Source organism: Bombus bifarius, unplaced genomic scaffold (genome assembly GCF_011952205.1).
Source record: "Bombus bifarius isolate JDL3187 unplaced genomic scaffold, Bbif_JDL3187 scf7180000007970, whole genome shotgun sequence".
Taxonomy (NCBI): domain Eukaryota; kingdom Metazoa; phylum Arthropoda; class Insecta; order Hymenoptera; family Apidae; genus Bombus; species Bombus bifarius.
This window is the reverse complement of record NW_022884356.1, coordinates 1484407-1497151: the sequence shown is the minus strand read 5'-3', so window position 1 is coordinate 1497151 and position 12745 is coordinate 1484407. Positions and strand designations below refer to the sequence as shown.

Below are 12745 nucleotides of genomic sequence, written 5' to 3'. Positions count from 1 at the left end.
ATGTAGCTATAGATATATAGAATATACAGGACGCGGTCGTGTAACATGTACAAGCGAGTACGAGGTGATTGTTTACGAAAGAACGAAGGGAAAAATATAGAATAAAATGTTCTCCTTTCAAATTTAGTTTTCGAGAGAATTTTGGGTATTCGTTGGATATATATGAATTCGGCTAAGTATCGACTAGACAGGAGTAAATAATTACGAGGCTATTCTACGTACGAAAATAAGTGAACCAATTTGGAACAAAATTTTTCCATTTAAAGTTGCATCTTCACGAAAGTAGAGTCTGTTCGTGTTTAGATAATAATCGATCCAATACACGCGGATGGTACGTTTTCAAGTTCGCTTTGCTCAGGAACCGAGCGTCTTATAAACAAATTTTATTCTACATTTTCCACCTGTTTTCACACGTAGAATAACATCCTACCGATGATTTTCTGCTGTACAGTCATGTTCAAGTAAATTTTCAAACTCGACTTTCTCGAAAACTAAGCTTCGAACAGAAAAGTTTCATCCTATTGGATTGGCAACTAAGTGATTGCGGATTTTCTCATTAGGTGGTATTGACAAAATCCGCGATCACTTAGTTGCCAATCCAATATCACGAGAAAAATTCTTCAGTTCCATTCTACGCGTACAATTTTATCGTGCTGGTTCGAGGTCATACGTGCAAACCTCAGCTGCGATTGAAACATTTTTCCTTGAAATTCGCCAATATCTCCGACGTCATTTGAAAACAATTCGCGTGACGCCAACGCGACGTAGCGTCATTCGCCTTCGCGAGCAATGACACGATACAAAGGTGGCGTCATCGCCGATCAAAGAAATTGAATAAAAATGGTACAGGCGGCGATCGACATCTGATGGTCCGTTTTCTGTTTGCAGTGGGTGGTGCGGTGCTGATGTTTTTCCTGTTCGGCAAACCGTACAAGCGTGGATTCTTCTGCAATGACGAGTCGTTATATCATCCGTTCCACACGTCGACTGTAACCAGCGTGATGCTCTACGTCATTGGTCTTTTACTTCCTATATGCACGGTGAGTCACCTGCTGCGATTCTTCATTTCCCTGGTCCGAAAAGAAGCGTCAGACGATAGCTCGACGACGTCGCTATCGTTTTTCTTGCGGTCGGGATATTTTGTACGAGGTGTTTCTTAAACATACAAGGGGTCACGCAGTGTGTGAGAAACGCCGACAGGATGAATTTAAATCTTGAAAATGATACTGTTGACGCGCCAGCAATGCCGAAAACGGCTGACTACCATGTTGACTGAATGGGCTTTTTAAAAGCCAGTTTATATTTTTTAGGATTCTTCTGATGATATATTTTAACATTGTTACGGTCCTTAGCGTGTTAGTTTGAAAGAATTAGAACGTAAACGGGGGAATTTTATAAGGAAGACAGGTGTTTTTTATTTTTACGCGACAAATATTTTATTTTATTTACAAATTATATATGTATATATTAATTGTATATCGTGGTGATATTTTATGGGGAAAGGTGATATTCTAATTCTAAATTACCAGAGTTATCGTTCTGTATTTTCTATTTAATTCGTTTTAATTATTTATAGCGGCTATTGTAGTTCAATGTTATTGAAATAAGAGAAACAAGAAAAGAAGTGAATATTTTACAGATTAATTTTAAGATTAGTGGATACACTTTTTGGATCTATCTTTGCAACGTTGTTTACGGTTAATTTTCTTGTTTGCCAAACTTAAAGTTTTTTCACATGCCAGTTAATTGGATTTTGATATTTGTTTATGGAATGCCGATGATCTTTCCCCTTTCAAGGCCTCTTCGTAATATCCATTTATTAATTCATTTGCCCACTATTGTGTTTTTTATCTTATCGACGACAGAAGAACTCATTGTAGGGGGAATGTAATAGAATATACATATTATTCGAGTGAATATAGAGGCACGACTATTGAAGTAAACGGTTAATAGACTCTAAGTTACTTTTTAAAATAATAATTGGAAAAGGAAAAAGATAGCACACTGGAATTTTCCAGGTTATTTATTTTCCTTTAGGTAATGAAAATTGGCATTTACGCAGTTCAACGAAAACAACGTTCATCTGTTTCACTTAATAAATTAAATATTTTTTGAAAAAATTAATAGGTAAGAAATCATTCCAGGCGATAGTCTTTAATGACTCGGCTTGTGTATCGTAATTAATTTAAGCCAGTTGAGTTAATTATTTACTCATTACGTAATAAACTTTCGAGTAATCAACATTTTACAAAGATATTCGGAAATGTTATGCATGCGAATTTTTTTTTAAGAAACAGCTAATAGAATTTTAAGGAAATAAGCTTTTAAGGAAAGATAGTTATGTTTCGTGGCAAAAAAATTGAGAGATAAAATATGACTCTGTTTTTACATTTTTTCATCTGTGCGCGATTTTTAGCAACGATATCTAAATGTTCTGATATTTTACGCAACAGTGTTCCATGCAAAATGAATCATCGACGAAGGTCAATATTTAATGTTCCACTTAACGTTATCTTTAAAATTTGCCAACGGTATCTGATTTTTAACCATAATTCCGCTTTATTATCGTAATCTCTATCTGGAAATCGTAGGAATAAAATTTAACAAATCGAAAACTCCTACCATCTACGATTCATTTTAAAAGAATTTCAGATCTACGAAATTATATAAAAATTTCCCGGAAAAAAAAGTTATTCTCTCGTTAACGAAGCATAGATCGTTTCTTGGTCGAAAAAAAAGTAATTAGAAGGTCGTCGGGGAAAAAAAGTGTTTGATAATAAAATATTTAGATAATAAGAGCATTCGAATTATGTGAGTTTTGATAATGAAGGTTCCACTGTTTTTGATTATCAATGAGCAACGATAATGACATCCGTTGATAAGTTATTCGGTCATTATTTTTTCTCGTGATCGTAATATTTTTCGATATTTCTTCCGTTTGTTTGCGTAACTTTCGTGTAAACAAAATTAATCGTACGTACGATTATGAAACTCGCACGTTACGTGTTTCTTCTCGTAATTTCCTAATCTTTTTTTTAAAATTCCCCCTTTAATTGTATTGTACTTTTTCTATTTATCTTTTCTGTTCAAAAGATAAGATTTTATATAATATACCAAAATTTGAAACCGGTTTCACCAGGAACAAATATACCTGTCGTTTAGTTAATTAAAACTAATAAATAGACTCTGAATATTATGAGAAACTTGAAGGCGTGCAAATGTACTGTATAGCATTGCTTGGCAACTAAGTGATCGCGGATTTTGCAATATTGCCTAATGACAAAATCCGCAATCGCTTGGTTGTCAACTCGATAAAATATAGTACAGCAACAACAATAGCAAGCATGCGAAAGATACATAAAAGGTTCGATGTATAGCGATTACGATACGTGAAACGAACGAAATTAATTCCCTCCAGTTATATCGATATAAATATAAATTCGCGTAAATATTCACGGAGAATTTACAATATGAAAGCAGAATGTCGCGTATGTGAAATATCGAGCGTGAAATGGTTAAAGACTGAAATGTACTCCACGTCGAAAAAGACCCTGTCGTCTTCCAGATGTACACAGATTTGTGACGCTCCTCGAAGTAGTTGAGATGTCGGCAAGTGGTAGTCTCGCGAGGAAATAAAAAAAAAAGCTTCCTATCTTTTTATCTAATTTCCTGACGACACCGCCGCCACAGCTGTTCTTTATCTGTTTCTTGCTCTCGCCCTTGCCAGATACGATCCTCCGCGTAGATCTAATATATCGCTAGATATTTTCGACGTGCTTCTCAAGCTCCTGTCGACGAGCCATCAGTCCACGAAAGAAGCATACATGGAAAGCGAGAAAGAGTTAACAAAAAAAAGAAAAAGGAAAAAAAAAGAAGGAATGACTAGAGGAGGAAAGTAGAAAGAACCGAGCGAAAACGCGTATATAGGTGTAAGATTGAGACGAAGACACGTATACATATAGGTGTGACCGCATAAGGATGTCGGCACATGTGGGATGCAACGACGAAAGAAGTGCATTCGTTAAGTTTCGGTGGTCGTGGGAATCGATTTACGGTATCTGGAAGTGGTGCACGTGCACACTGATGTATTTTTGCCGAGCGAGGGCAGAAGAGACTGCATCCTCTATTTGCATCCTTGGAAACTGCACTCGGGCCAGGCTCGGGCTACCAAGGGGTCGTTACCCACTAAAGGAAACTGAACAGATGCGTGTGTGTCCCCGGGGGCCTTCTCTTCGCTGCTTCGTCGAATATTTTCATATTTCCTCCGCGTAGTCTCCTATACATAGGATTATGGCGGAAAATCGTTCGAATTCCATAGATAGTTGCATGGTATTTATAGATGTTTGCACGATATGTCTTACAACATTATAGTTATCTTCAGCGATGCGTGATACGGATATCTGTAAACGAGAACCGAAAATTATCGACGTGTAGTTTGCATCTTTCTTTTTCTCTCGAAAGCCAGCGTCGAATTGCGGAATTAGGTATGATTTTTGGAATATGCAACGAAGTAGATCTTTATGGGTATCGTTAGAAAAATAGAAAGCATTGGAACAGTCGCAGATGTATCTTCTCTGGATATGTTACGCGTATCGTACGAAACATTTTGCAATTTCTTTGATACCGTTATGAGATCGTCGCGATTGCGTTATGTAGTTTAGGCCAAGGTTGAAAGTAACAATTTTAGGTCAGCAGAAGATTTCGTCAAAACCGCGTTTGTCAATATACGAGAAATTTAAACACGCAACAATGCATAAAATATTCGAAACGTATTACTCCTTGCAACATTTGATGGACGAGAGAAATGTCCATGTAGGTTCCATTTCTCCAGCTATATCGACAAAAATTTAAATTTGCAAAAGCGTTCCTCGCTTACATATGTAAGTTTCACTCGCATCGCGTTATAAAGAATTATATTAAAACCTCAGCAAATTCAGCGAAGTCTACTCCGACGATAGCATTCCTCGGTAACGAGCAAGTCTCTCAGACGCACAAAGAAAGCATGACAGATCGAATCCTTTACTTATTCAACCCTCGATATCTCCCGGATCTTATTCAACGCTCGCAAACTCCGTCCTGTCGATATCTTGATACCGAGTTACGACGTCCTACCATCGCTGCACAAAAGCTCTTCTTATTCACGTTTCCATGGAATTCGAAGGTATTCTCAAGCGACCAACGCGAGCGAAGGATATCGCGATCGTCGTTCGCGATATCGTTCCGGATGCATGCGCGTGTCTGCAAATTTCCGGAGGCAGCCTATGTCTGAAACGTGTCAGGGCCTATTTTACTTTGGCTTTGCGGCTCGTCGTACGCACGATGTTCGAATTAACGCTGTCACCGCGGGCAACGCGTTACTTCGATCCTCTTTGCTCTTCTTCGCTTCTCTATGCTTCGCTTTAGTCGAACAGTCGATGGAACACGAGAGCAGAAGGACGCTTAGAGATTCTTGAAACTGTGTGGCAAGTGGCAAGTGGCTTCTTCGACCCTCTTTGTGCCTTCTTAAGCCATGGTCACAGCGAGTACGTGTTTTGGCGTATTGTTGCCTGCGAATGTATAGATTCTCATGACAGTAACTGTACAAGTGTAAGTAAGTATATGGTCAGAATAATCAAGTATATAGATTAGATGTACGAGAGCGATTATATCGTTCTTCAATTGTTCGGTTATCGTGTTTCATTTATTAGAATGACAGTTTGTTAGAAGACGGATCCACTGTAATCGTAGGATAAATTAGAGCAATCAAATATGTATATATATATATTATATATAGATTCTTATCAATTCTATTTGCATTTCGATCTTCAGACGTTTCATTCGGAACACACATACACTGTAACCATAGCAAGACAGCAAGCAACAAGCATCGGACCAATTACGTATCTTCGTACGTATATAGATATATAGACTCTTAGGAGTGTAAGCATCTCAGTCTTCAGACGTTTCATTCGTCAGAGCACGCGTCCACTGCAACCGTAGCCTAAGTCACGCCAATCAAATATGCATATTACATTCTTATCGGTGTACGTATTCGATCCTTCTGATGTTCTATTCGTGGAAGCACTCTATCCACGCTGTAATCGTAGCCTAAATCGGGGCGACCAAACACTCTATATATAGATCTCTATGAGTACATGCATTTCTGTCATCGAATATTTCATTCGCAGTTCCCTATATGTACAACGTATCGAAGGGAACCTCAGTTTCAAACTTTGCACAGCGTAGAACAGCTTAGCTTGGCTTTCCAGTGGGTCCCTGATTTCTATGTTCCTTGCACGTTCGGTTTAAACGCGCCTCAAGAGAACACACACTGGATGAAACACCAGAATCGAAGGACCCCTGCAGAACGCCTGGAAATTCCTGAAACCGCGCGGTAAGACGCCTCTTCGTTTCTCTTTGCTTGTTTTTGGCCAACAGTCGATGGAACAGCGGAGCCCGAGGACGTTCAGAGATTGTTGAAACCGCGTTGCCTGCGTCCATTCCGTTGCGTCGACTGCCAGTCAACCTTTCCGAGTGGTAATCACGCTACAAAGGGGCCCTGTAATAACGTAATGAGAAAGATTAAAGGGTGTCGTGCTCCCTAGCCTTTTTCGTTCGCCGTTTTCTCGGTGATAGACACCCCCGAGGCACTGGCGGGAAAAACAAATAGGACGATCGGTAATGGAACGAAGCATGGCCCGGCTAGGTTGTATTTTTGGACGGTTATACGCCGGTTCTCGTGTTCGCGCTGTTACACGCTCCAAGCTGGTTAATTGGATAATCAAGGGGACTACTTCAAGACAGTTACATTTTCGGCGGTAAATTTCGGATAATTGGATTGCACGTCATACAGCTATCCGAGCTATTCTTGGTGCCGTTAAATGGTAACCATTTGCTACATGGCCTGTTCTATTAGTTGAATGTATAAATGGTCTTTAGGGTTGGGATAACGAGTAGTGACGTTCGAGTGACGTGCGGGATAATGCACAGGGAATAGATCTTAGTCGATACGTTCTAGTATATTTTCAATCGTTTTGACTCCACGAACATTCACGTTGCTCGACTTCTTTCTACGAGCGATACGATTTATTTGTACAAATCAGAAAAAGGACTTTGGCAAATGTAAATTGATTGAAACGAGATTACAAGGAATTGTTATGTAAAGAAACGTTCAGACGATCGATATTATCGTCAATATTTAAGATTCTCAACACTGTATCGACGATATATATCGATCGTCTAGAGTCTAGAGGATCCTTTACGATAATGTTGAGAATAATATCGATCGTCTGAACTGCAATTCAACGATTCTTTCTCAATGAACAGATTAAACGAAACATTATAAAAGTATAAATACATCTGGAGCGATTATTTTCAACGATATGTTAAATTGAACGAACGAACGACAAAATGAAAGTCATCGCCGTCAATTTGTAATTGTCAGAACCGTTCTAATGTCGTAGATAAATTGACCGTAATAGTAAGAATAAGACGACTGTTACATCAGTGACTTTCCGGTTTGGTCATAGATTATGCATTTACCGTATCAGCGTCCTTTAATGTGTTAATAACGTCGTTCACCTGAATTCCTCGGTTATATTGCTTCCTTTTCCCTTATCATATGGCTACTCGTTAATCTCGTGCTCGTTCATTTTCGTTTCGTCTCGTTGGTCAAACGCGATCGTAGATAAGCTGAAAGAAATATCTCAGTGGTGGTATATACATGTCAAACTGTCGGCGAATGACAGGTTATATGTATGTATTGATTAATGACGAATGGCTGGATACATTGTCATTATGGACTTAAGCGCGTATAGGATGGACCCAATAACTCTAATTGCCTTAATTGTATCTCCATTATTTGGAAGACAAATGCGAAACGATTTTATTTACCAAAGTTGTTACGTATCGGAGAAGTTATGCGAGTAATTTCTTTTTTTTTTTTTTTTAGAGGTTTCAAGATTATTTTTATTTCTTTAAATATATTATACCGCTGTGTATCTCTGGGTAAAAGTGGAAATGCAGAATTTTTACAGATGCCACAATGACTTTTATTTCTTTGAATATACCGTACTTTTTATTAGCGGATAAAGGAGGGAGAATTTTTAAACGTTTCACTGTTATTTCTGTTTCTTTAAATAGACTATGCTTCTTTATCGTTGGTAGGATAGCGGATATTAGGCGATTTGAACGACTCACGGTACAAAATTGCCCGATGCGTTGGCTCATCTGCAGAATTGTGTACTCGCATAGCGCTACAGTCTACGATATACAAAATCTTTTTATCATAAATTAATTTCCTGTTGCGTCGTATCGCAATTCTGAAACTTTTGCTACCTCGAAATTTCCTGCATTATTATCCGTTTTATTCGTAGAATTCCTTTTTATAGAAAATACACAGCTACGTTCCCTCGCATTTGTGCGATGAAGAAAATAAGAAAGGGAAGCGCGTATTGTTTTAAAAAAATAATCGATAAGCAAGAAGAGAATCATAAATGACAGTGGAGAGGAAAACATTTCTCACGATTGTCTTCGCGATCAAGCACACAATCCTTTCTTGTTCGCCGATTAAATTGCCATTCGATCTGTCCGCGAACGTGTATAGTGGCACTTGAAATAATAAGCAGGCCCTTGTTAGCAACGGATCCCCCTTCTAAGCCAAGCTGTTCACGAGAATTCCATCCGAAGTCGTTTGTTTGCGTCTTGGTCCGCGTGAAACCGTTTCATCCAGCCATGAATTTTCTACCTGTTTCTGGCTCGTCAGGAATCTGAGAAGGGTTCGCCGTAACACCCCTGAAGGCTCGTAGGAACAGAGCTTTGATCCCCTTATTTCTCAAGCTCAAAGAAAGGTAGACAGGCGGATGGGTCGATTGCTTTTACGACGAAACTGATATTTTAATTCACTCGTTGCTTGGTAAAAGAATACGATATGTATAACGTCGAAAAAGGGAATCGACATTAAAAAGAGTTGCATTAATTAACGTAACGAGAATCGGAGTTAATTAACCGGAACATCTGTGTTACATCAAAAATCGTGGACATCAAAGTAATTCTATAAAAATAACTTTTTGTATTCTTCGTAGCGTCGATTACATTTAACATTATTTTTCGCTGGAATACGCCCGAATGAAATAGTACATTTATATTGGACAATGACGTAAAGATATAATTGACGTATTTCATTCAAATTGCACGTTAAAGAAATATGGTATGACCCTGAAGAGTATCGTGGAAGACGAATCTGGTTATCTCTGAATCAAAACTTGATCCTCTTCTTTTTTAAATTTATATCGCATAAAATTCCACTATTTTAATATACCTGAGCTGGTATTTAAACGCGTTGGTTTGTTCAATAAAGAGACGAGTGATAAAATCGTAACAGTTCGTGTATATTAAAATCGATGTAAGTACAAGTACAGAGATAGCGTATGCCAGTCGTAATCGTCGTTCGCCCAATGCTATTGTCCAATTCTACGCTCGCTATTCGACGAACTATTCGACTATATGACTGTCCTAGAGAGCACGTTCGTCTATTTACATCGACAGGCGTTGTCACAAAAAGTTGAAACGTAACTTTGGTCGACGATCATAAATAATATTTTGTCCGGAGTTCGTTTATCTTCGAAGCTAGCGCACCAAAACAACGTTGGTATTCCAAGGCGCAATAATACGAGTCTCTCTCGATTCAAATCTTTCGTCGACTCATGTGCCGCTACATATATCGAATTGGCGAATAATTGATATTTTCCATTATTTTCTCCCTTCTATTCTTTCAATCCATCATCTTGCCGATCCTTTCACTGCTCATTATCGTGACACGACGACGTAAGATTATATAGGAATGCACTATTCAATGGAAATCCTAGAAACCGTAATTTACTGCGGCCCACGCACAATGCCGGCCGTGATATCCATTAACCACGTTACAAACGGCAAATAAACGGCTTCATACAATCAGCAGCACTTCATTCACCATGTATCGTCAGCGGAACCATATACTATGCGGCTAAATACATAATCATCCACGAATCAATCAATCCTTTCAGAACCGCCTCGATTTCCCTCGCATCAAACTCTTAACGTGGCCATACTTCTCGTCTTACAATAGCCGACGTATCGATCAAACGATGACAAGGGAAAGTGAAACGTTAAGGCAATTAAAAACGCAGGAGTCGAGAGATGCTGCAATCCTCTAGGCTAGGGACATGGTTGGCCATTAATCTGATTTCACATGAAGAAGAACGCCATAGGTGTACATTTTAATATCACAGTACGGTTAGAAATTTTAATACTGCAACACTATTTATTTGTTTATTTATTCTCTAAAGCTACAACTTAATTTATTATACGGGTCAGTGTATTATATCTTCTTGGTATCGTTTCGTTTCGCTGTTCCAGGACTTAGCTGTTGAGGCGTTTGAACACGTGCGGAATATTTTAATGTAAAATCGTTAAAAACGAAGGGAACTTGTGTCAAGTGGAAACCAAAAATTTTATCTATATATATTGTTACGTTCTATTTAATTGCCGACGAGAAGGTAGCGTTAACCGACGTTTAGTGCAACTGGCAATAAGCTCCACTTTCGACTAACCTGCTGTGTGCGGGAATACTGGAGAGGATTAAAGTTGTTCAAAAGTAAATTAACGATGTGTAATGATTTATTGAAATCTTACTTGATTTCCATATTGACAATCGACTGATAGACTGACGGATATAAAATTCTTCGGTTGACAAGATGATGATTCTTCGGTTGACAAAACGATAACTAACTCTTCGATAGACAGTGGTAATTATTCGGTTGACAAACGGTAATTAATTAATATGCTCGATAGACGAACGATAATTATTACCGATAAACGAACGGTAAATATTCTCACTCGATAAACTCGTGTCGAGTCGAAAGACTCGAGTCTGATGAAGTTTCGTAGGGACAATACGAAGATCATAAGAGGCAAACACGATGAGTATACTTTCGTTGACCTTCTGATTTTAATATCGCGTTACCATTGTGCAGAAGAATCTGAATATGACGTTAAGTATAATATTGAACGTCGAATGCAAATATGTTCTTGTTCGTTTCGTAAAATTTCATAAATCTTTGGCAGATTCGTCTCCTTGGCAGATCAAATGACATAAGGTTAGAAAGAAAGAAAAGAATTCTATATAACGTGACTTATCGTCCGTCTTGTTCGCCTGTAGTTTTCCTAACCAGTTCTCTTCTCCTTCTTCCCTCGAAGATTAATCGATAGCAGCACGAGGGTCCCGAGGGCATAATCCACGATTAAGAACCCGTGGGGAAAAGGTGACGACTTCGAAATTCTTGAGAGCATTTCCAAGCTGGTAATCTCTCCTCCGACTTGCAGCGATCTGTTACGGCCCCAACAAAAAGTGGGTTAACCGGCCAGATTCCAGATAAAGGTCGCCAGGTGATACAAGACCGAATGACGACACGAATGAATGAAATACAACGGCAGGTTCCCTCGTTTTTACCTGTTCCGACATCCTCTTCTTCTAAGAGCGAGACAGCACAGGGAGAAAAAGGGACTCGCTCGATTTTTCCTATCTTCCAACGATTCGTTTATTTACGGCATGGCGAGGCGAACCTTCGTTTCCATGTGGTTGATAGCTAAGGTAGACAGGCGTGTTTTATGCTCGTCATTCGGTGAAACGCCAGGTTTCAGAAGCTTTCGCTGATTTTGCGAATCATTCTCTTGCGGTTGAGAGGGAGAGAGAAAGCCACTGATTTGTAGTTTAGGCGACGCTCGATGGTAATGGAAGGAAAAGATTGTGTAGAACGTTATTGATATAGATGGATCGAGTTTCTACAGCCAATCACGTTATAACGATTTAATGAAACGTCTTGTAGCTTGTGTGATTTCTGTTTAATATTTTTTACCATTTACCGATGTTTTCGTGACATGTGATTCGTCGCCTCGAGGCTTTATTATATTTGGAAATATTATGCGTTCTCAGAGTAAAAGTATCGTTTAGTTTTTTAATTTATTTGCGTTTTAAATTCAGTTGATGAATGTTTGAACCTACTTGCGAGGTTCTTCTTCGCGAAGACTGAACTTGGTTGGATAGTAAATTTAATTTTTTACCACTGAATATTTTAAAGCAGCGGGATATTTTCCTTTCATTTATGTCCATAAAATATACCGCCACAGTTTGACCGGAAGAAACTGAAATACCTTGTACAAATGACCATCGTGATTTCTAATCTATATCTCCCATTTAAAACTTCGTATCGTCGTAGATATCGTGAAAGTATGTACCGACGCAGATTATACGAGACATACGTAGTAAATGTGTCAAAGAGAGAAAAAAAAATGTCTTGGTCGTCATTTAACCATAAAGTGTGATATTTCGTTATAAGGAAAAATTTTGTTGCAGATGATAATCGGAGAGTATCTTTACGCGAGGCATTGTGACGCAGATTCGACGAAGATATTGTTTGGCTACAACATACCACCATGGTTATGGGGTGCATATGAAAAGGTACACCTCTCAAGATATTTTTCTACTATCGTATGAAGTGTATCAACTCTTTTTTGTTCCATAGATATTCAATAGCATACGATGTACTAAGCCTTTTTTCTTCCATAGATATTCAAACTATGAAATAGAAATGAAATAGAAAACAGATAGGATCCTAAAATCACACGGTGGAACCAAGGAAAGCTCGTGACCATCTTAAGAAGAACCTTTCTTCCCACGCTTATTAACACCTTTCTTCCCCATGTGTACCTTCGTGAGAACAGTTCT

The 12745-nt window shown here is 38.6% G+C and overlaps 1 protein-coding gene across 2 annotated transcripts in view; it reads left to right on the top strand.

Moving 5' to 3' along the window:
- Nucleotides 1-12745, top strand: part of LOC117213758 (putative phosphatidate phosphatase) — a 59551-nt gene that overhangs the window by 16802 nt on the left and 30004 nt on the right. For both annotated transcript variants that reach the window (XM_033459397.1, XM_033459389.1), the window contains exons 2-3: nucleotides 889-1040; nucleotides 12374-12478. In XM_033459397.1, coding sequence (XP_033315288.1) covers nucleotides 889-1040; nucleotides 12374-12478 — 257 coding nt within the window. The remainder of the gene's footprint in view (nucleotides 1-888; nucleotides 1041-12373; nucleotides 12479-12745) is intronic.